The sequence below is a fragment of the Dendrobates tinctorius genome, unplaced genomic scaffold, assembly GCF_039654945.1.
Source record: "Dendrobates tinctorius isolate UK_male_01 unplaced genomic scaffold, ASM3965494v1 ptg000035l, whole genome shotgun sequence".
NCBI classification, from domain to species: Eukaryota; Metazoa; Chordata; class Amphibia; order Anura; family Dendrobatidae; genus Dendrobates; species Dendrobates tinctorius.
The window spans coordinates 36,953,628-36,978,133 of NW_027361703.1; the positions used below are offsets into that span (position 1 = coordinate 36,953,628).

Sequence of the window (24,506 nt, forward strand, 5' to 3'; positions counted from 1 at the left end):
CTGACAGGTAGTATTTTCACCTGCTACATTCCCCCCAAGGTCCAGAAGCAAGTCATCTCTACTGTACCAGTAAGCATGGATACTTGGCCAATATAAGAATGTGTCTTTTATGAGGGTATAGTGGGCCACAGAGAAGTCGACTGCATAGGCATTATTTCAACAATTATGCGAAGTCAGCTTTCGTCTTTCCATTTGCCCCCTACTTCCTGCTATTACTTGTCTGCATACTTACATATACAATACTCACAATGAATTACATTTAGAGCAGTGAAGCTTCAGGGACCGATATAGGTGATGGGGTTGAAAACTTCTCAGTCTTACTCTGATCCGAAATTTCTGTGGAGCCTTGCTTTTACTGATATTGGCAAGAGAGGTTATCTGCCATTGTTGATAAGCAGGAAGTACTACAAAAAATGACATAAAATTATGCATAGTGTCGCCTCCTAGTGGACAGCAGCATAACACCCATGGTTCTGTGTCCCCCAATGAGGCGATAGAGTAAATGACATTGCAAACACAAAGATTCAATGGTATAATCATGCTTCATTTCCTGCAGCAGTTCACACCTATCCTCCTCTCCAGATTGCAGTGAAGACAGCGTTATTTTATCACTCCTAAGGCCTCTTTCACACTTCAGTTATTTGCATCAGTTACAATCCGCCAAAAAGGCAGACAAGCGGATCCGTTCTCAACTGATGTGAACGGATGGCACAGGATCCGTTTTTAGACGGATCCTGAAAATGACGAAATTTAAAGGAATCGCTGGCCGGGGGGGGGGGGGGGGGGGGAGATTTTTTTTTTTGTCCGGCACCCAGACAGAATTTGGGTTTAATTCAGTGTCTGGAGGATCCGCCGGCCAAAAAAATGTTGCAAGCTCCGTTTGGAAATCTTTGAGGATGTTGACGGACACCAACATTGTGGCGGATCCTCAAAAAAACGGATGCAACGGACGGCAATCAGTCAGGATCCGCCAATAATGAAAGTCAATGGGGAAAAAAACGGATCCGCAAAGAAAAATAGCGGATCCGTTTTTTTTTCAAAATTGGCGGATCTTGACTGATTGTGAAAAACGGAAGTGTGAAAGAGGCCTTAGGCTACAATGTGCATGTTTTATCAAGTCAAATCCTTTCTGACAAACTTTACAACCCCAATGTTAAAAGTTTTATGTTAAGATATACATAATGTGTAGCAGAGGCGGGGTTGGAGATTTAGTAAAATTCTTTTTTGATAACGTGACTTAAAGTGTAACAGTTGTTTTATTTTTTTTACTTCATAAATCAGTAGTACACATGAAAATAATCAACTTTGTAATATATCATAGCAGAGAAATCGGCTTCTTTCTCCGCCGGGACTGATCATTCTGTATTCAGAACAGAACAAAATGTTACATTACTGCAATAGGCGAGGACAGTTGCGACCGATCAGATTCTATGCCGTGTATAGGAGGAAAGAGCTAGTAATAGATCTCCTCACCCCTTTCATCAACATAGAATCTTATAAGTCACAACTGCCATCTCCTATCTCAGTAATGAAAAAATATGTCTTCACTGAATACAGATTTTACCCAGGAATTGAGAATTTTGAGACTGAATGATCAGTCCAGGAGGAGAAGGAAGCTGTTTTCTCTGATAGAGATATATCACAAAGTTGCTTATTTTAAAGTGTATTACTGTATTATGAAATAAAAATTAAGAGGGCAGTTACACTTTAAATGTGATACAGTATGTTAAATAGGAAATGCACTTTCACCAAACTTTGTATATATCAATAGTACCAGCGAATCTATTTGTAATATATCTTATTGAAGTAATCTGATTCCTTCTCCTCTTATGAGCCACTTCTCCCACTCCCCCAGTCTTCTGTCCTCACCATTCACACCGAAATCTGAATTGTTCCAAGCAAAAAGACTTCCAGCACAGTATGATATCAGGTTACACAGCCTATTACACTATATGTATAGGGGAGCAGGGAGGAAGAGAGAAAAGCAGAGTGAGAAGCAAAACAGATGGTGCATATTTTAGCTAGTGTATGCCAGAGATGGATTCACATTTACACTTCTCACTATGCTGAATTGTTTCCTCCATGCTGCTACTTCTGCCTGTGCTTTTAATGAATGAGAGAAATTACAGTAGGACATCTCCACTCACTAGCTCAGAGTCAACTGCAAATTAGATAGAGCCTGCATATAGGAATACTGATGAAAAATGCTGAGTAAAAGTAATATAATGCCAGAAATAGGGTTCCTCATGTTCACATCTTTTTCTGAAAATGTATTTGAAATTATAGTTCCCTCGTAAAGGGTGTTTGAGATCAAGCAATGTGTAGGACGGTACTAAGAGGAGTGGTGCAAGTGTACAGTGAGCTGTCAGGCTTGTAGAAACAGTGACCATGACTTGGCGACAGCATTACTATGTCAATGACATGGCAGACAATGATAACTTCTAGCTAGCAAATTAAAAAGGTGAGGTTTGCCGAATAAATGTGCTTCATAAATGAAGGAACTGCATAAAAGGATCTAACTTTTGATTGTTTTTTAACTTTAAGATTGAATACATTTCTTTCACACTGTTCGCGATCACTATAAAAAAAGAAACATTCTATGACAAAATAACATGCTCTAAGTCTAGATATATCTATGAAAAATGAGTCTTGTTTGTTTTCATACTCTCCAAATATTCCTTTCCTTCATCTACAGTCTATGGGTGTTTGATATGAGCCCTACAACAGGAGTACAGCTCATTTCAGATAACTACACAACCCGCTGTGCAGGAAGCTTTCCTCACTGTGATCTTCAAATCCATTAATGGTTTTCTACCTGTCACAGAAAGCTTCTGGCATCTCTCCAGAGCATCAAAGGGTGCCGACATCTGACCTGCATGTAAGATAAAAGAAAGAAACATGTGATTGCGTCTCAACCACAAGTCCTCCATATTGCTTGCAATCTCATTAAACATACTTGATTTACCACCAGGAAAATATTTCCAGTTGACACACACAGCCCACATTATTCCTGGATAAAACAAACAGATATTCCATTCGGAAACCATTCTTGGCCAATAACCTCAGAACAAGCATAGCATAGCATGGCAAGCATAGCTGTACTGAAAGGGAGGTAACAAAAGGCAATGGAGAGGATTTTGCTGAGTCATAAACTTTTTAATTTTTTTAAATTCTATTCTGGCAAGATCACAATAGTATTCAGTATAACTTGTATTCAATTCATTGAAATCCCTATTCAATCTGGACTTATCAGTCAAGTGGGCGGGTCTCATCAGTCTCTGTAGTGTGTGCATGCAGAGCTAGCTGGCGATCACTGATCAGATTCTCCCATATGACTGCTAAGTCAACAAAAAGCCGGAATTTAGAGAAGTAAAATAGTTTTACTTCATAGCTTTTATTTACAGAAAACTTTACATCAATCTGTTCATCTAGTCCCCTGCGGTAATATGCTGCCCAGAGATCGCACAGCATTTCCAAGCTGAGTCTCTATTTAACCCCTTAAAGCAGTGCTCTCATTATTTAGTTTCAGGAGTACAATTTCCCCATATCCCAGCTTCTTGCTTGCAGAGGGTCCTGACTGACAATTAAGATCAGCAGCATTCTTGCTCCCCTGATTTCAACAGCATGCCCTCAACAGCGTGCCCTCCAATGCTCCTTTTATTAAACATATGCATTGGAGAAAGATTCTTGAGGAGATCTGTGTCCGACCCATAGATCTAAAGGCTCATTTACATATAAAAACACAGATTCTGGAATAAGAAATTTGATCACAGATATCAAGGTAACATTTTATTCAGTTTCCTATGATCTACATGCTTATATACAGTGGGGCAAAAAAGCATTTAGTCAGTCAGCAATAGTGCAAGTTCCACCACTTAAAAAGATGAGAGGCGTCTGTAATTTACATCATAGGTAGACCTCAACTATGGGAGACAAACTGAGAAAAAAAAATCCAGAAAATCACATTGTCTGGTTTTTTTTCATTTTATTTGCATATTATGGTGGAAAATAAGTATTTGGTCAGAAACAAAATTTCATCTCAATACTTTGTGATATATCCTTTGTTGGCAATGACAGAGGTCAAACGTTTTCTGTAAGTCTTCACAAGGTTGCCACACACTGTTGTTGGTATGTTGGCCCATTCCTCCATGCAGATCTCCTCTAGAGCAGTGATGTTTTTGGCTTTTCGCTTGGCAACACAGACTTTCAACTCCCTCCAAAGGTTTTCTATAGGGTTGAGATCTGGAGACTGGCTAGGCCACTCCAGGACCTTGAAATGCTTCTTACGAAGCCACTCCATCGTTGCCCTGGCGGTGTGCTTTGGATCATTGTCATGTTGAAAGACCCAGCCACGTTTCATCTTCAATGCCCTTGCTGATGGAAGGAGGTTTGCACTCAAAATCTCACGATACATGGCCCCATTCATTCTTTCATGTACCCGGATCAGTCGTCCTGGCCCCTTTGCAGAGAAACAGCCCCAAAGCATGATGTTTCCACCACCATGCTTTACAGTAGGTATGGTGTTTGATGGATGCAACTCAGTATTCTTTTTCCTCCAAACACGACAAGTTGTGTTTCTACCAAACAGTTCCAGTTTGGTTTCATCAGACCATAGGACATTCTCCCAAAACTCCTCTGGATCATCCAAATGCTCTCTAGCAAACTTCAGACGGGCCCGGACATGTACAGGCTTAAGCAGTGGGACACGTCTGGCACTGCAGGATATGAGTCCATGGTGGCGTAGTGTGTTATTTATGGTAGGCCTTGTTACATTGGTCCCAGCTCTCTGCAGTTCATTCACTAGGTCCCCCCGCGTGGTTCTGGGATTTTTGCTCACCGTTCTTGTGATCATTCTGACCCCACGGGGTGGGATTTTGCGTGGAGCACCAGATCGAGGGAGATTATCAGTGGTCTTGTATGTCTTCTATTTTCTAATTATTGCTCCCACAGTTGATTTCTTCACTCCAAGCTGGTTGGCTATTGCAGATTCAGTCTTCCCAGCCTGGTACAGGGCTACAATTTTGTTTCTGGTGTCCTTTGACAGCTCTTTGGTCTTCACCATAGTGGAGTTTGGAGTCAGACTGTTTGAGGGTGTGCACAGGTGTCTTTTTATACTGATAACAAGTTTAAACAGGTGCCATTACTACAGGTAATGAGTGGAGGAAAGAGGAGACTCTTAAAGAAGAAGTTACAGGTCTGTGAGAGCCAGAAATCTTGATTGCTTGTTTCTGACCAAATACTTATTTTCCACCATAATATGCAAATAAAATGAAAAAAAAACAGACAATGTGATTTTCTGGATTTTTTTTTCTCAGTTTGTCTCCCATAGTTGAGGTCTACCTATGATGTAAATTACAGACGCCTCTCATCTTTTTAAGTGGTGGAACTTGCACTATTGCTGACTGACTAAATACTTTTTTGCCCCACTGTAGCTGGCATGTAGAAGGAGCTGTGGCTGCAAAATCACTGCCGGGACATAAAGTGTCTTGTGGCAGGATATCGATGTACCACTAAGGCCAGTGACTGGCTGCAGTTATCCCGTGCGGTCGAACCATGTCATCACAGTTAACAGTGACTGGTGGGAAAGACAGGGGCAGCAGTGCTGGGGCTGCAAGAAACCGGTGAGTTTATGCAGTCTTTACCTTTAAGCTGTGTGCCCACGTTGCGTTTTTTTAAGCGCTTTTGATGCGTTTTTCGGGGTCAAACCGCATCAAAAACACTTAAAAGAAGCATCCCATTCATTTTAATGCATTTTGGCCTTTTTGTGCCAATGGATGCGTTTTTTTACCGCTAAGGAAACGCTTTGCGGTAAAAAACGCATCATGTTCATTAATTTCCGCTTAGGTCCGCGGTTTTGGCTATTTCCTATAGTCCAAAAGACGCGAGGAAAAAAACGCATAAAAAACGTGCGTTTTTAAAGCGCAAAAACGTGCAAAAATCGCGGAAAAAAAACGCACTGAAAAAAACGCACGTTTTCTGGGAAGGAGACCCGTTTCCTGAGCGTTTAAAAACGCTAAAATGGGCACATAGCCTCAAAATTAAATTGGTAATTGCCAAAAAATCATACATACCTAATTGGCTATCTGATGTGCTTGCATCAAACATAGGTTGGGTCTCTTTCAGATCCACAGCATCCAGGAACCTTACATGAAACAAACAAAATAAAAGATCAACAATTGATACACATTTATCATAACATAACAGCAGAACAGCTCAGACGCATTGGAAATATGGGTGTTACTTCAGGACCTTCCAAGATACAAAGACGCAATAAAGGAGTTGTCTGCCATTGAGGGAGGTTTTTTTGCATACATGCATTTTGGGCTAAAACAGGATTTTTGGGTTGCTTACCGTAAAATCTGTTTCTCGTAGCTTTCATTGGGGGACACAGAGACCATGGGATGTATGCTGCTGCCACTAGGAGGCTGACACTATGCACAAAAAAGTTAGCTCCTCCTCCGCAGTGTACACCCCACCGACCGGCAGGGAATTCCTCAGTTAGTGAGAAAGCAGTAGGAGAAGTAACAGAATAGATTGAAAACAGAACAAAACTCAACTGTAACCAATCAACCAAAGCAAGAACAGGAGTTGTAGAACATGGGAGGGTGCTGTGTCCCCCAATGAAGGCTACGAGAAACAGATTTTACGGTAAGCAACCCAAAAATCCTGTTTTCTCGGTCGCCTTATTGGGGGACACAGAGACCATGGGACGTCCCAAAGCAGTCCCTGGGGTGGGAAAACAAACTTCCATCAGGCCAGCGGACTCACCACCGCAGCCTGCAGAATCCTTCTACCTAGGCTGGCATCCGCCGAAGCGTAGGTGTGGACTTAGTAGAATTTCACAAACATGTGAACCGAAGACAAGGTTGCAGCTTTGCAAAGCTGCAGCGCGGAAGCTCTGTGGCGTACCGCCTAGGAGGCACCCACTGCCCGGGAAGAGTGCGCTGTGATCCCTGGAGGAGCCACTCAATGCTTAACCCGGTAGGCCTCCAAAATTGCCGATCTGATCCAGCAAGCAATAGTGGCCTTTGAAGCTGGGCGACCTTTCCGCGACCCATCTGGAATGATGAAAAGACTGTCTTTCGCAAGGAAGTCATCCTAGCCAGATAGACTCTCATCGCCCTGACCAGATCCAGCTTGTTCAAGGACCGCTCCCGAGGATGAGTTGGACTCGGACAGAAGGACGGCAGAACAATATCCTCATTGAGGTGAAAAGAGGACACCACCTTCGGAAGGAAAGAGGGCGGAAGCCGCAGAAGTACCTCATCCTGGTGAAGTACCAAATAAGGAGAGCGGCAAGAAAGCCGCCAATTCCGACAGGCGCCGGATGGAAGTAATGGTCACCAGAAAAGCTACCTTCCAAGAAAGGAGAGAAGGGGAAACATCCCTGAGAGGTTCAAAAGGAGGACCTTGCAGAACCTCAAGAACCAGATTAAGATCCCATGGATCCACGGGCGCTCGGTACGGAGGAGCCGTGTGAGCCATGCCCTGAAGAAAGATTTTGACCTGAGGGCGGGAGGCCGTCTTCTGAAATAAAATGAACAGCGCCGAAACTTGACCCTTCAAAGAACTGAGGGCAAGCCCAGCATCCAGCCCTGCCTGAAGAAACGCCAGAACAGAAGGGAGCGAAAAACACATGGGCGCGATGACATTGGCCTTACACCAAGTGAAAGAGGTCTTCCAAGTATAGTAATAAACTTAGGAAGATGATGGCTTTCTGGCTCGGAGCATGGTATGAATTACTTGATCGGAGAATCCTGCCCGTTTCAAAACCTTGGTCTCAACAGCCACGCCATTAAAGTGAGCGGCCGAGGATTGGGGTGGCAAATCGTGCCTTGAGACAGCAGATCTGCCCTGTCTGGAAGCTTCCAGGGGGCATCCGCGAGAAGGTTGACAATGTCCGCGAACCAAGACCTTCTGGGCCAATTCTGCGATGAAAATGGCTGGAATTCCTTCTGCTTTGATCTTCAACAGCTTGGGAAGAAGAGGCAGGGGAGGGAACAGATAGGGAGTTCAAACTGTGACCAAGGAACGGCCAGAGCATCGGCGCCCACTGCCAGAGGGTGTCGAGACCTGGAACCAAACTGTGGGACTCTCCTGTTGAGGCGAGACGCCAGCAGGTCTACATCCGGGGTTCCCCATTGACGGCAAAGCAGATGAAATACCTCCGGATGTAGGGACCAATCTCCCGCCGTGAGACCCTCGCGGCTGAGAAAATCGGCGGCCCAGTTGTCTACACCGGGAATGTGTACCGCGGAAATTGTCGGAACGGAAATCTCTGCCCAATGAATAATCTTGGACACTTCTGCCATGGCTGAGACACTTCGTGTCCCTCCTTGGCGGTTGACATATAACACCGCTGTGGCATTGTCTGTCTGAATCCGGACAGGCAGGCCCCTGAGGAGCCTCTCCCAGTGGACGGGAGCCAGATGGATCGCTCGTATCTCTAGGACGTTGATCTACAGAGCTGATTCCTGAGTCGACCATCGACCCTGAACAGTGTGATTGCGGAACACTGCACCCCAGCCGAGGAGGCTGGCATCCGTTGTTACAATCTGCCAGTGAATGGGAAGAAAAGACCGACCCAAGAGGATGAGAGGCGACGTCAACCACCAGTTGAGTGACCGCTTGACCCGGTATGAAAGTCAAAATGGGTGATCCAGGGAAAGGACAGACCTGTTCCCCCGAGACAGGATGGCGTGTTGGAGAGGTCTGGAGTGAAATTGGGCAAAGGGAACCGCCTTTATTGCCGCCACCATCTTTCCCAGGACTTTCATGGTTGTCCGGAGAGATGGAAGTCGTATGTGTCGAGGACGATGGTAAGACTTTGGCGAGCTTGATGAAAGGATGGAGCTTTGATCAGAATGTCGTCGAGGTACGGAAAGAGAAGGAGACCTCTGATTCTCAACAAGGCCATCAACGCCGCCATGATCTTTGTAAATACTCTGGGTGCGGTGGCGAGACCGAACGGCAGTGCAACGAACTGGTAATGTTCCTGGCAAATCGCACAACGCAGGAACTTCTGATGCCCGGAGAATATGGGAAGATGTAGATAGGCATCTTGAATGTCTATTGAACACATGAACTCCTGCATCTCCATGGAAGCGATTACCGACCGAAGAGACTCCATTCGGAAGTGACGCAGTCGGACTCTCTAGTTGAGTAACTTGAGGCCCAAGATGGGCGAACTGTCCCGCCTTCTTTCGGTACCACAAACAGGTTTGAATAAAATCCTGTGAAACGTTCTGATTCGGGAATGGGCACAATCACTCCGGAATTGAGGAGAAAAGCGATGGACGCAGAGAACCCCAGAACTAAGGCAGGATCCTTTGGAGGTCGGGACTCGAAAAAACGATCCCGGGGACAAGAAACTAAGTCTATCTTGTATCTTGATGATACAACTTCCCTGACCCAAGTGTCCTCTACTGAGGCAAGCCAGACGTCTCTGAAGAAAAGGAGTCGACCTCCTAATTGGGAAGGACCCCCGGGGGTCCGTTGATAGACATGCTGATGTGGACCGACCAGATCTGGACCTGGAGGATCTGACCTGGGAGGAGTGAGATCGCCAGGAAGGAGTGGGTCTGAAAGGCACCTTCTTCCTATCCTGGCATGCCTGCGGTCTCTGTTGGTTAGAGAAGTTCTCTGCCGAATTGAAGCGGCGGAAAGACCGAAAGGGCCGAGACTGACGTCTTAGCGGAGGTCTGCGAGGCTTGGACTGAGGGAGGAGGGAACTCGTGCCCCCAGTGGTGTCCTTAATAATCTGGTCCAGCTGGGATCCGAAGAGCCGCGCTCCCTGAAAAGGCAGATTGGAAAGGGACTTTCTTGAAGAGAAATCCGCCTGCCAAGCTTTGAGCCAAATTGTACGTCGGACTGCCACCATGTTGCTTGACGCCTGAACTGCGCAGGACGCGGCATCCAAGGAGGCAGAGAGTAGATAATACCCTGCATGGGAGATCTGGTTGGCCTGATCAGCCAAATGCCCTGGTTGGGCCTTATCTAGGATGCCCTTGCGGAGATCCTCTGCCCAAGTGGCTATGGCCTTCGCTACCCAAGTGAAGTGAAGGCTGGGCTTAGCACCGCTGCAGCCACTTCAAATGCTGACTTTGCTAAAGATTCTATAATTCTATCATTAGAATCTTGTAACGACGTCACACCTGAAATCGGGAGGATCGTGTTGTTAGAAAGTCTGGACACGGGTGCGTCTACCGAGGGGGAAGCAGACCAGTTATCGGTGAGCTCTTTGGCAAACGGATACAGCACGCCGAGGCGCTTCCCTCTTTGAAAGCGCCTGGTCGGATTTTCTCTTTCCCTGGTAAGAGTCTTGCCAAACTCAAGAGTGGGAGGCGAAGACCCTGGAAGGTGTTTCTGCCCGTCTGAACGAAACCTCCTGATCTGAGGATTTCGCAGGGGAGTCTGAGATTTCGAAGGAGTGGTGAATCGCAGCAATGAGGTTCTGTACTGTAACCTTCATGTCCGCGTCCTGGTCCGAATCCAGCTCTAAAAACGCTTCACCTGACTCGGGTGAGGAGGCACGGGAGGGTGACTGCTGGGAAGGACTATGTGGGGATGCGAGGCCAGGAGAGGATTCCGGCCGGAGATCCTGCCTGGGTCTTTTGCGGCTTCTGCTGGCTGGCTCAGATGGAATGTCTTGCGACCTGCTGGACCCTGCAGAAGTGTCCAGGGGCAACCTATCAAGAACGGCCACTAGGGACTGAGACACTCTGGTGAGGTCTGCCACAGATTGTGAAAGAGACGAGGCCCAGCCAGGGATGGGGAATTCGCTTTCACGTGGCACAATAGATGGCTCCTGAACGGGGTCAGGGAAGTCTGCGATTGCAAGAGGGGCATGCGGCGAACTGGACTAGAGTGCCCGTGGGGGCCGGCTACGCTCAGACTTAGAGTTAGACATAAAGATGGAACAGAAGGACCCTGAAGAAAAGCCGGAAGGTTGGGGAACAGAAAGGCAGAGGAGGGTGTCAGTCTGCAGTTGCAGAACTACTCACGGTCCGGTGTCCCCCAAAGCGCTGTACCAGGCTTGTGAGAATTGCAGGACCCCAGCAGGGGATAGCTGACATCTGTCTATCGTCTCCGGCTGACAGGCTGCAAAGATGGCGGCAGCCTGAGGTGGATGAAAAAACGCGGTTCAGGAGGGCCAAGAAGAAGGGCGGAGTTAGCCAACTGAACTAAAGGAAACCGCCCCCCTTACCCAGCCACAGGCTAAGAGAGGCGGTGGGAGGGCCTAGGAACGGGCGGGAGCGCAGCCGGCCTATGAGTGGGCGGGGGGCGTGGCCGCGACGGGCGCGAAGGCCTAAAATGAAGCCGGGGACTAAATTAGAGACGGCGGCCGCCTGTCAGCAATGGGCGGCGCGGAAGTGCCGCAACGCTGCAGCGGCCACACACAACGAAGATGCCACCAGAACCGCGCCGGAAGATGAATCCCCCGATGAATACAGGCGGGGGGGAGACAAAGTCCGCACCGCAGTCGGGGCCTAGGTGAAATGCGGCAACCGTCGAAGGCGCGGGCCACATCCTGCAGTGCTGCCTTGGTGCCGCTCCAATGTATCCTTGCGGTGGTTTGCTCCGTGCGCCGCGCCTCTGCTCCAATAAAGGTACCTTCTTTATCCAACGCTGTCTGTTAATCTTTCCCGTATCTGCGCCTCTTCCGACCGACAGGCTCTGGTGGGCGAGTGGGTGGGAGGCGTTTGGCAAGGACCATCCGTCGCTGGCCCGCATCTGCGCCGAGCTTCTGGTCCGCACGGAGAGCTATGAGGATACGGGGTGGTAGTACACGCCGTACTCATAGTCTCTTTGTGGGAGTACAGTTGTGACTCTTCACACTGTATCCCTCCGGAAACCTGAAAAGGAACGACGCACACTGAGGTAGATAAGGGTCTAATGAAAGACCCGTGTCCACCTCCTACTGACACTAAGCTAAACTGAGGAATTCCCTGCCGGTCGGTGGGGTGTACACTGCGGAGGAGGAGCTAACTTTTTTTGTGCATAGTGTCAGCAGCATACACCCCATGGTCTCTGTGTCCCCCAATAAGGCGACCGAGAAAAATGCATTTTGCAATTGGCTTTCATTAAAAATTCTGCACCATTTGCCTTCCATAGGCTTTCTATTGCACTCTATAGCAGGCTGAAGAATGGGTTAACAGAGAATCCATCAGTGAGCTCTTTGTGATAAGAGATTGTAACTCCTAGCTGTTTTTTTAAGTGCTCAACTCAGCTGATTTATAACCAAAAATCACATCAATATGCAAAATAAATCAAAACAAAAAGCCAAACAATGCAAAATGTTTATTGAAAACCAATTGCAAAAGAAAAAAAATAAGCTTATGCTCCCCTCAGAAAAGATGTAGGTAGTAGTAGTGTCAGATTGCAGTCCTGTAATGCTAAAGTTACTTTGTGCAACCATTTTCATACCACAGGCTATCTTTTGCAGCACTGGAATCCTTTCCATTGTGTGCACCGCTGGGCCTTTGATATTCAGGCGCTGTGGCTCCCCCTGCTGATTGACAGCCGTCAGCAGTGGGTATGGGACACAATGGAATCAGTGTCTCAGTCACTACTTTTGTACTTTTTTCTTAAACTCAATTGAACAGCTTAAATGTTAGACAATTGATAAATTCTTGCACCTTCCAGTAAAAAAAACCAAACTTTAGAACACATTTTTCTCATCATGGTATCTAGTTGACAGATTGCATTCGTCTGAGGCACTGGTCAGAGTCATCAGTTAATAAAAAATGGACCCCTATGGGCAAAGATGGCTTCCTTCATATATAAAATACTTGAAAAAAAAAAAAAATCAGCAACAAAGTCACACCTTATGTACCAATATTATAAGGAAACACCATTCGGATATTGCAATATTTTTTACTTGATGGAATTTGCCACTAGGAGAATGGCTTAATGAAGTAGCCAAATATACCGTAATACAGCAATTATTTTGGACTCACTTTTGTAGTTCTTTTACATCTGAATCATCTTCTGGGGGCACTGAAATTCCTCGTCCATAACCTGTTCCCCCATGAAGGTGAAATTCCACATAGGTATCATGTCCTTGGCCTACATTAGCTGCACTGTGTAATTTTGCATGTATATTCTGAATAACAACGTAACTTCCAATCTGAAATATGAAAAGTTGGAACACTGCGAATTGGTTTAGGATAAACACTCATGTAAAAATGCAATATGGTAAACATTGGACACCATCAACAAACAAAATGATTTGAAGGGTTAAAGGGAATATGTCAGCAGGTTTTTGCTATGTAATCTGACAGCAGTATGATGCAGAGTCCCCAATTCCAGCGAGATGTACCACTTAGTCTACTGGGTGCAACAGTTATGATAGATCTGCAGTAGAAAAAAAACTAATTCTGCCTGAGATCTTAATGTTGCAACCCCATCCTCACCAACAATTAGCAGTTTTCTGTGTACACTATATATTGACAGACAGTTGAAAAGAAGTGCTGGGGGCATGACGTCACTTGCGGGGGGGGGGGGGGGGGGGGGGGGCGGCGCTGGTCTCTGCACGCAGGATATTCTTCTTACCACGCTCACTGAAAGGGGGCTCTGCTGCCAGCTCATTACTTCTAATGAGAGCCAATAAGAGAGCGCACTGTCACTGTGTATACTGCACAGTGACAAGAATCTACTGAGCACATGTTGGAATTGACAAGCGACGCACGCCCCGTAGAGCAAAGACTAGCCCAGCGTCACAGTGGTTATGGATAAGGCTTTGTTTCAGGAACTGGGATGAGACTGCGGCCGTGGCCAAAGTCTGTGATGACGCTTTGTTTGGGTATCCCAGCATGCACTGGGATTCTCAAAGTATCACCAAAAAGCAAATACTAAAAAAACAAATAAGTTAGATTGCGTAGTGAGGGAACAGCAGGGACTTTTTTTTTTTTTTTTTTAAGTCTATTAGAAAATAGATTAAATAGGTAGCTATTTAGGATGAATTGTATTTCTGACCACCCCTTTATAGCAACTAGAATTTAACCACCAGGTCTATGTCTTTTCCTGTTGTTTGCCTGAAAAAAATTGCTTTAAATTAAAAAGTAAGAAAAAGTACACAATCTATTTTTTGTTTCGATCACTTTCACCAATCTTTTAGCTTCTTCGCAGCTTCCATAAACCACATTGGTCTCATAAAGTTGAAAGTAGAGATATTAATTGATGCGCAGCAGTAGCTGTAGAGAAGCAGATAGGACTGCACAGCAGTAACACTGCTCCCTTACTCGTGGCAAGGAGGATCTCTAAGTGCCAAAAGCTGATCATACAGGATGATGAAAGTCTGCTGTTATCACCCAATGTGGTCATGCATCCAGCCCAGGTAAATTTAGCTTTCATTTTTCCAGTGCAGCCTAGAAAGGCTTCTGCTTTCCTACATAGTGTCCCTTCTGCTAGAGGAGAAGAGCATGCTGATTATGTAGGATATAAGAATTCTCTCCCTACTTTGTAGCCGATATTGTAATCATCATCATCAGCTTATTAACTGGTACAGGCACTTCCGCCTTGCTGAGACGTTCTGTACATACATTGGCAGCATAGGGGCACAGTGAGCAGAAAATAGGTTTGTAATTACCTAAACAAAAAGTTGCCTTCAGTTTTCTGAGCTGCAGCCGTTTCGCAATTTTCCAAGATTGCATGTAATCATTTGCAGTTAACAGTATAAGACGACATGCCCCATTTCACTTTACATCTTATCACCACTTTACTGAAGGACCAGAGTTGAGCCAGAGAACATTGCTCTTAAAGGGAACCTGTGCGGTGAAAAAAACGCTATTAACCTGCAGATATAGGGTTAATGTACAGGCTAATAGCGCTCTCAAGCGGACCGATACCCGCACTTTGAGCCCCGCTTTATTCGTTCCGGAAGCGTTCGGGTTTCAGTCACTGTGCCGGCCGGGTTCAGAGACCGCTTTGTGTATAGTGTGACGGCTGTAACCGTGCCCCCGGCAATGAATGACAGCAGGATCAGCAGTAAGGCCGGGTGTCAGTCAGTGTCAGGGGCGTAGTTACACAGAGCGCTGCCTGAACCTGCGCCAGTGCGGCCCTGTAACTGATACCCGAAGGCTGCCGGGGAAAATAAAGATAAATTCCTCTCGGCAGCAAGGCTCGAAGTGTGGGAACCGGGCAAGTTCAGAACGCCATTAACCTGCAGATTAACCCAATTTCTGCAGGTTAATAGCGTTTTTCACACGACAAGAAACTTTTGTACAGAAAACAAATATATAATAGACTTCAGGAGTTAGACACATTTGCATTTTGTTTTGAAACAGTTATTTGTGGACTCACAAAAGTGTATTTAGTAACATTTTGGAAAACCAAAGGTGATGGTTTTAAAATGTGTGCCTAGCAGTTCTAAAGGCCAGAAAGTCTATAATGTTACATGATCTCAATACAGTAAGCCACAGAGGGGCAGCATGGTCTCATGTGACTTCTGAAAATGGTTACAAATCAACAGGAATTACAAAAATACCGGCTAATACATGCAGAAAGCATAGAAATATGTAGACGTTAGAACAAGATTCTAGATATTTCACATAAAACACACTGCAATAGTGCACATACAAACTAAAACACCAGAATCAGGAAAAAGACAATTGGCGGAGCAGAGTATAACATAGAAACACTTCTAGATTAAAGCTCTTTTCCTTCAAGAAAGCTATCGACGCAAATATGAAACCTGTATATATCACTCCCGTAGACTAATACATCTCATTGAGGTCAGTCAAAAAGTTTACATTAAATGTATACATTATTTTACTTCTTTTTTAACTATGGAAACCTAAGGGTATAGAAGTAACTGTATAATATCTGTCACACTTATCGTAAATGGATATGTCAAGATCAACTAAAAGCATAATACTTCATAGCCTATAGATGTTGCATCAGTCACAGCTTACACTTGGTATATACATTTCCAGGTTTGCGTCGGTCTTCAAGGGAATCTGTCACCCCTTTTTTGAGATATCATATAATATCATTCAATTGTGTGTCACATAAGGATTCTCTTAGTACTTTTGCTTCCCCCTGACCCCGCACCTTTCATGCATAAATACCTTTTTTATATCGGTTCAGATGTATGTAAACTGCTGCGGTCTGGTCCACTGGGCGGGGCTTATTCACCTGCTCCCCCCTCCCTGTCTTGCTCTACGCATTTCTTCTTGTGTAGAGCAAGACAGGGAGGGGGGGAAGCAGGTGAATAAGCCCCGCCCATTGGACCGGACCGTGGCAGTTTACATACATCTGAACGGATATAAACAAGGTATTTATGCATGAAAGGTGCGGGGTCAGGGGGAAGCAAAAGTAGTAAGAGAATCTTTATGTGACACACAATTGAATGATATCATTATAGGATATCTCAAAAAAGGGGTGACAGATTCCTTTTAAGTGCAGTCGACTCTTTGCAAAGAATTCTGATATAACCTGCAGCAGTAAGTTCTGACCACAGATGTATGATACACGGCAGATCTCCTTACAGTGGGGAATTCATCACTGCTCACACTATATTTATAAAACTCAAGCAGTGGGAGACCTGCAGTATATATATCACATAGGAGACACCAGAGACTGCTCTATATACATTACATAAGAGAGGGGCTGGGGACACGCATATCACAGGAGGGGCTGAGGGCACACGCATCACAGGAGGGGCTGGGAGCACATGCATCACAGGAGGGGCTGAGGGCACGCGCATCACAGGAGGGGCTGGGGAAACACACATCACAGGAGGGGCTGGGGCATATGCATCACAGGAGGGGCTGGGGCATATGCATCACAGGAGGGGCTGGGGGCACACGCATCACAGGAGGGGCTGGGGCATATGCATCACAGGAGGGGCTGGGGCACATGCATCACAGGAGGGGCAGAGGGCATATGCATCACAGGAGGGGCTGGGGGCACATGCATCACAGGAGGGGCTGGGGTTGCCACCATTGTCGTTGGTGGGACTGGAGCGCAGAGCGTGCAGACTCTGTCCACGTAATACATCCTGACTCTGAAACATACGATTAAAGACCAAGTTTAGGGTCCAAGAGAAACATAACTTTTTGGTAGGAAGTGGCTGCGTTGACAGCCTTTCAGAAAATTAATATGTCAAGTATGTATGCTAAAGGTTTTTAAAACAGGCCAGAGAGAAAAATCCTGACACTTAAGTGAACTCAAGACCATCTGTAGACAACCCTGAATGAGATAAAGAGAAAAAAAGAAGCGAAAAGGAGGTCTACATTTCTATGGGTGGTAGACCTTAACCCTTTTACCACCTTGCAATTTTCAGTTTTTGAGTTTTCGTTTTTTGCTTTCCTTCTTCCCAAGATCCGTAATGTCTCCAATTTTTCGTGATCTGGGGCCTTATTTTTTGCATGCCGAGCTGGGATTTTTATTGATACCTTTTTGGGGTAGATACAATGTTTTGATCTCCCGTTATTGAATTTTAATGCAATGCTGCAGCGACCAAAAAAATGTAATTCTGGCTTTTTGATTATTTTTCTTGTTACTCAGTTTACAGATCGGATTAATCATTTTTATATATTGATAGATCGGGCGATTCTGAAAGCTGCTATACCAAATATGTTTATTTTTATATGGTGTTATTTTGAATGGCAAAAGGGGGGTGATTTGAACCTTTATATTTTACTGGCTTCAATAGCCTGTGCTTCACATAGCAGGGTGCCATAGGTCACCTCCCACTGTTTGATGCAGGCTCCGGCGATCCACTCGTGGCTGTTCAGAGCTATACTACATTTCTAATTGGAAGCATTTCCTAATATTATTACACCTACTACACGTTGGGATAAGATCTTGGAATACCCCTTTACCTTACCTTATCTCAGGCATTCCAATTCTGTCACTGATTCAGTTTTACTGGATCGGAATACGACTATCCAGCTTACTACATCCTTATCTTCTGATTTTCTCCCTGTATCTTTGATTCACGACTACCTGACAGCAGCTATTTCATGGGGGGTTTCACAGCAAAGGCTCTGTACCTGGATAAAAACCAAAGTGTTCTATGGGACCTGTCAGAAGTACTGGCTACAGAAAAAAAAATGTCCATGTAGAGTTGTAGCTGTAATGTCTGTATATTCTTTTTTGCTTCCTCCCCTGGCCAGGAGCGCTGGTATATCCAACCATGTTCCTGCACGGTCATAACCAGCCGTTACACAGGGAGATTATCTCAGGACAGGAACATTTTTTTTTTTTAACACATCAAATTGTCGAACATTTTTATGCCAAGATCTAATAATTAAAATATACTTTTTCTCATGAGACAATCCCTTTATACTCAGTATATTCACAAGAGAAACTGACACGTTGCAAAAGCATAGTGGCAGCAAAATTTCTATAGCTCCCTTCCTTTTCCAGGGTCGTGTTACTTTAAATTTCATGCACTTAGCAGCTAAAGCAGATCCGTCCAATTAACGGATCCGGTGGCATCCGTTTGTGGAAAAACGGAAACTGATCCGTTTTTTCACACTCTGGCGGATTTGGACTGACGTCAAATAACTGAAGTGTGAAACAGGTCTAAAACGCTGCCTTTTTTGCGCAGTGCAAAAACTCATCAACAACTCATTGTGGGTCATTAACTTATGTATTTGTCTATTAACATAGCTGCTAGAATGCTTATTTTTTTGCGGACGAGTCGTAGTTTTGAAAGACGCAATTTACTTGACTGTGCAAAAAAATCGGGACAAAACTTCTAAATGTGGTAAAATGGTGAACCTCCCCAGCAATTATGTCATTCTTTATTGGATTTTGTTGTTACGGCATTCATTACAAGGTAAAAATGACCTGGCAATATGATATTTAAGAATTTTGTTAAAAATAAAAATAGGAGCTGTGTGAGCAGGCTTAATTTTTGTGCTATGAGCTTGCAACTTTATGTTGGCGTACATATGATATTTTGATTGCTTTTTATTGCATGTTTTTTGTGGAGAATGCAGCAACCAAAAAAAGTGTTCGAGTTTCGACTTTACGCAAGTTAAACGTATGGTTAAAAAATTTAATTTATTGCTAGAGAATATCATGGCATTGCAAACATAGAGTGTTTTCCAGACTCGTAGTAGGCATTCAGTATATGCAAAATTGAACGTAACATGCAAAAGAAAAACTAAAAAATGGTCCCAGAAGAAGCAACCTTCTATAATCTGGGGTATTACCAGGAAGTTTCTATATGTTGCAAGGTAAGCCACACATTCCTAAATTTGCACGTCAAGGATACAATAGTAATAGGTTTTAATTAAGAATGTGTGCAGCCTAAAAGGCTCAATGAATCCTAAACTTTAGACTTCGTAGGAGTTTTAGATTCGGGATTTCTTGTATGAAACCTCAACAAACATAACTTTCACTTACAGTATACTAAGTTAATAAGAGTAATTCAGAGGAGTACTATGAACAGTGTAAAGTCAAAATGATTTACCTTTAAAGATTTTGCAAGTTCCACATGATTATCATAAACCAAAATGTCAATAGAAAGGTTTTGTAGTCGACTGATAAAATCTCTGTCTCCGATAAGTGCACCATCTTCTACAAATACCTTCCATGATCGGGAAACACATTTAGTACCATCCCAAACCTGAAATGAGAAGAGACCATTCATACTTTCAAATGCACTTCCAATATAAGCAAAATCTACACAAGAGAACTGCTGATTAGAAACGAGTGGTTTAAAGATGGGCATAACTGGTGTATTAAAGGCTTGTGTGCCACTCTGTCTATAATAAATAGATGATGCTTAACTGGCTTTGCTTCCAAAGTGCACAGCATTGACTACAAGAGCTAGGTAACTATGTGCAAATTACTTAAAATAGTAGTCACAAAAGGAGAAAACAAGTCAGCACTAGAGATGGGTGGACCCCTGGATGTTCGGTATGGAGGGTTAGGCCAAACAGTTGAAAAAAAACTCGAGTTCGGGTACCAGAACAGTACCCGGACCCCATTCACTTGAATGGGGGGTGTTTGCCATGCTGTGATGTGCATGACCGCGCAGCAAACACTGCTTATGATTGACGGTAAAATCATTACCGCCGGTCAGACAGCCGCGGTTCCCACGCTGTCAAAAGACAGCGTGAGCCCAAAGTTGTGATTGGATGTATAAAGTTTACCTCCCGTCACTGGCGTACTGCTGCCGCTAACAACAGTGAGAGCAGGAGCGGTCGATGGGCGTAATCATCAGCCGACACCTGCGCTCTAAATAAATAATTAAAAAGTAAAACGGTGTGTTCCCATGTATTTTTGATAACCAGCTAGGCAAAACTGATAGCTGGGGGCTGCAACCTTCAGCTGTCAGCAAGGAGGGTTATCAAAAATAGAGGGGTCCCCGCGGTTTTTTTTTCTTTTTTAATTAAACAAATATTTAAAAAAAAAAAAAAAAAAAAAAAAAAAAAAAAAAGACATGGGGTCCTCCCCATTTTTGTCAACCAGCCTTGCTAAAGCAGATAGCTGGAGGCTGATATTTTTAGGCTTGTAATGGGTCATTGATATTGCCCCCCCAGCCTAAAAACAACAGTCCGTAGCCGCCCAGAAAGGGCGCATCTATTAAATGGCTCTTTGCCCGCCTCTTCCCACATGCCCTGTAGCAGTGGCAAGTGGGGTTCATACTTGTGGGGTTGATGTGAAAAATGGAAAGAGGGAGGCATATCTAAAGAAGAATATAATGCTGTCTGCAGAATCTGCAGGGCACAAATCAGATTAGCTAAAGCTGAAAATGAATTGAGGCTTGCAAGACATGTCAAAAGCAATAATAAAGGATTTTGGGGATATGTCAAAAGTAAAAGAAAAGTCAAAGATGCTATAGGATTTTTACAGGATGAAAATGATGAAATGGTAAGACAGGATGTTGAGAAGGCTGAACTTTTAAATTCCTATTTTGCATCTGTTTTCTCTCAGAAAGGAAATGTAACACCAACTGTTATTCACTGTCCTATTAAGGGAATAGAAGAATCCAGGATATCTATAAACAGAAAGATAGTGAGGAAACACTTAGCTAACCTAAATGAATTCAAGTCTCCAGGTCCAGATGAATTACACCCCAGAGTACTGAAGGAGATAGCAGAAGAAATTTCTGAACCACTCTCCATAATCTTTGAAAATTCTTGGAGAACAGGAGAAGTGCCAGAAGACTGGAGAAGAGCAAATGTTGTTCCTATCTTCAAAAAGGGGAAGAAGGTGGACCCAGGCAACTATAGGCCGGTGAGTCTGACTTCTATACCAGGAAAGATCTTTGAACAAATTATTAAACAACATGTAAGTCAATACCTGGATAAGAATGAAGTGATCAAACAGAGTCAGCATGGGTTTGTAACTAATAAGTCATGTCAGACTAACTTAATTTCCTTCTATGACGGTATCACTGATTGGGTGGATCAAGGAAATGCTGTAGATATAATATATCTTGACTTCAGCAAAGCATTTGACAAAGTCTCTCATACAATCCTTATTGAAAAAATGACTAAGTATGGAATGGACAAGGCAACTGTTAGGTGGATTCATAGCTGGCTTAGTGATCGGACCCAAAGAGTGGTCGTAAATGGCTGCACATCCATTTGGAAGAATGTCTCAAGTGGGGTACCACAGGGCTCTGTCCTGGGCCCTGTATTGTTCAACATCTTTATCAACGATTTAGATGAAGGAATTGAGGGTAAACTGATTAAATTTGCTGATGACACAAAGCTAGGAGGGATAGCTAATACTAGAGAAGAGAGAGAGAGGATTCAAAAAGATTTAAATAAACTGGAGAAGTGGGCAGTAACTAACAGAATGGTTTTTAACATGGAGAAATGCAAAGTACTACATCTGGGCAATAAAAATGAAAAAAGCATATATAGAATGGGAGGAATAGGGCTAAGTGACAGCACATGTGAAAAAGACTTGGGTATACTAATAGATCACAGACTGAATATGAGTCAACAGTGTGATGCAGCAGCAAAAAAGGCAAATGCAGTTCTAGGATGTATTAACAGAAGCATACAGTCTAGATCACGTGAAGTCATTATTTCCCTCTACTCCTCTTTGGTCAGACCTCATCTGGAATATTGTGTCCAGTTTTGGGCACCACATTTTAAAAAAGACATCAACAAACTGGAGCAAGTTCAGAAAAGAGCGACCAGAATGGTGACCGGTCTGCAAACCCTGTCTTATGAGGAAAGGTTGCAGGATTTGGGAATGTTTAGTTTGCAAAAGAGAAGACTGAGAGGAGACTTAATTGCTGTCTACAAATATCTAAAGGGCTGTCACATTGTAGAAGGATCAACTTTATTCTCATTTGCACAAGGAAAGACTAGAAGCAATGGGATGAAACTGAATGGGAGGAGACACAGATTAGATATTAGAAAAAACTTTTTGACAGTTAGAGTGATCAATGAGTGGAACAGGCTGCCACGAGAAGTGGTGAGTTCTCCTTCAATGGAAGTCTTCAAACAGAGGCTGGACAGACATCTGACTGGGATGATTTAGCGAATCCTGCTTTGAGCAGGGGGTTGGACCAGATGGCCCAGGAGGTCCCTTCCAACTCTACGATTCTATGATTCTATGTCACCTTTGTATTGTCCGGTGACATCAAGCCAACTGCTTAGTAATGGAGAGACACCTATCCATTACTAATCCTATAGTTATATTGTAAATAAACACACAGCCAGAATAAAGTCCTTTAATTGAAGGAATGACACAGACTCCTTTAATTATTCTAAAATTAAACCATACTCACGTCATTGCCCATTCCATTGAAGTCATTGTCTCCTGTAATAAAAATAAAAAACAACCATATCCCTCACCTGTCCATCGTTCTGTCACACCCTGTAATCCATATCTGGGGATAAACAGTTTTCAACCTGGACGGTGACAAGATACGACCATCCAGGCTGAGAACTTATACCTCTGATCACAGCTGCGGGCTCACGCTGTCATTTGATTTTACTGCTGACGAAAAGCAGTGTTTTCTGCACTGTCATGTACATGACAGCGCGATAAACATCCGGTGTTCGGGGGCTGAACCCGAACAGTAACATGGGCTTCCTGGTGAAGTCCGTATTCGGTGTCTGTGCCTGAACAGTAGATGTTCGTTACGGATGCCGAACTTTACTGTTTGGGCTCGCACATCTCTAGTCAGCACACATATGTATTACTCCAGTCACATGGCATTGACTGATCAGATTGCTGTAATGGAGACTACGCTGCAGTACATGAGAACAGCCACTACACCGAGTAAGGAGCTGTAGTGTTAAACCTTCCGATGGCCAGAGGTATCAGCTGATTAGCCAGGGTGCCAAGTATCAGACCCCCATTTATCTCATAATAATGGGTAGGTCACCAATATCATAGACCCAAACCACTTTTTTAAAGCACCACTCCAATGTTTTTTTGGGTGTGCATTATGGAACTCTTGAGAAAATCCCTTCTACAATGCTTGTGTAATATGCTTCTGGTTTTCTTGAGTGACAAATGTACATAATTTCTAAATGAGGGAACCTGTGACGAGTCTCCTGCTACTTTCTAAAGAATTCTGTATTAGTTTCCTAATCTTAATTAATGAGTTTATCTTGTAAATATTTCTGTTTAGAATGTCACTTAAAAGAAAAAAAAAGTATAATAGCATAAAACAAAGCAAACAGCCATGCTTGCGGGCCATTTTGCTTTATGGTTTTCATCAGCACTGCAGCACATATGGCTTCAAAGATCACCTACTGGGCTAACATCTTACAGGAGAAAATCCTAAAGACAGTACAACAGCGTGCGCCCTGCAGAATTGTGTGAGACTCGAAAGGAGTGGGAAATCAAAGTTGGTATTAAAACCTTTCAACTTTGTAAGCACACAATTTTAGAAAAAAAACACCTCTTCCAACTAACACAGCTTGAAAATCAAAACAGAATGGTAAAGGAACACGCTCTTGTGTCAAAAAGCTAAACATGTTTTGACAATTTACTGTATATGCTCATTTAATACATTTATTGTAGATTTTATTATTAGGGAAAAGTAACATGGGTGAATATTGCCCATTACAAAATTAAGAACTCATCAATGTCAGGATTATTTTTACTGCTCACCGGCATGTTAACCCCTTAGTGACCCAGGCAGAATTTGTCAAATCTGACATTTGCCACTTTACATGGCAATAGCTTTGAAATGTTTCAACATACGCCAGCGATTCTGAGACTGTTTTTCCGTGACACATTATACTTTATGTTATTGGTGAATTTAGGCTGTTATGCTTTCATTTATTTATGAAAATATCAGAAATTTGACACAAATTTAAATAGACTAGCAATTTCAAACTTGGAATGTTTATACCACACAAAATAGTTGAACAACATTTCTCTCATATTTGCCTTACACCATCTCTATTTGTCAAATGTCCTTTTATTTTGTTATCCTGTTAAAAGGTGTAACACTTAGCAGCTGTTTTTTTTATTTTTTTTGAATGTCTTTAGATGACCTACATGTTGTTACAAGCCTAAAGGCGATATTTTAAAAATAGCACCTCTAATCCTACTCAAAACTG

General features: G+C 43.7%; 1 protein-coding gene across 2 annotated transcripts in view; it reads right to left on the bottom strand.

Moving 5' to 3' along the window:
• Window positions 1-24,506, bottom strand: part of POT1 (protection of telomeres 1) — a 123,961-nt gene that overhangs the window by 54,913 nt on the left and 44,542 nt on the right. For both annotated transcript variants that reach the window (XM_073573418.1, XM_073573419.1), the window contains 5 exons: window positions 19,430-19,585; window positions 12,960-13,129; window positions 6,072-6,142; window positions 2,816-2,872; window positions 248-404 (listed from right to left, as the gene is read on the bottom strand). In XM_073573418.1, coding sequence (XP_073429519.1) covers window positions 248-404; window positions 2,816-2,872; window positions 6,072-6,142; window positions 12,960-13,129; window positions 19,430-19,585 — 611 coding nt within the window. The remainder of the gene's footprint in view (window positions 1-247; window positions 405-2,815; window positions 2,873-6,071; window positions 6,143-12,959; window positions 13,130-19,429; window positions 19,586-24,506) is intronic.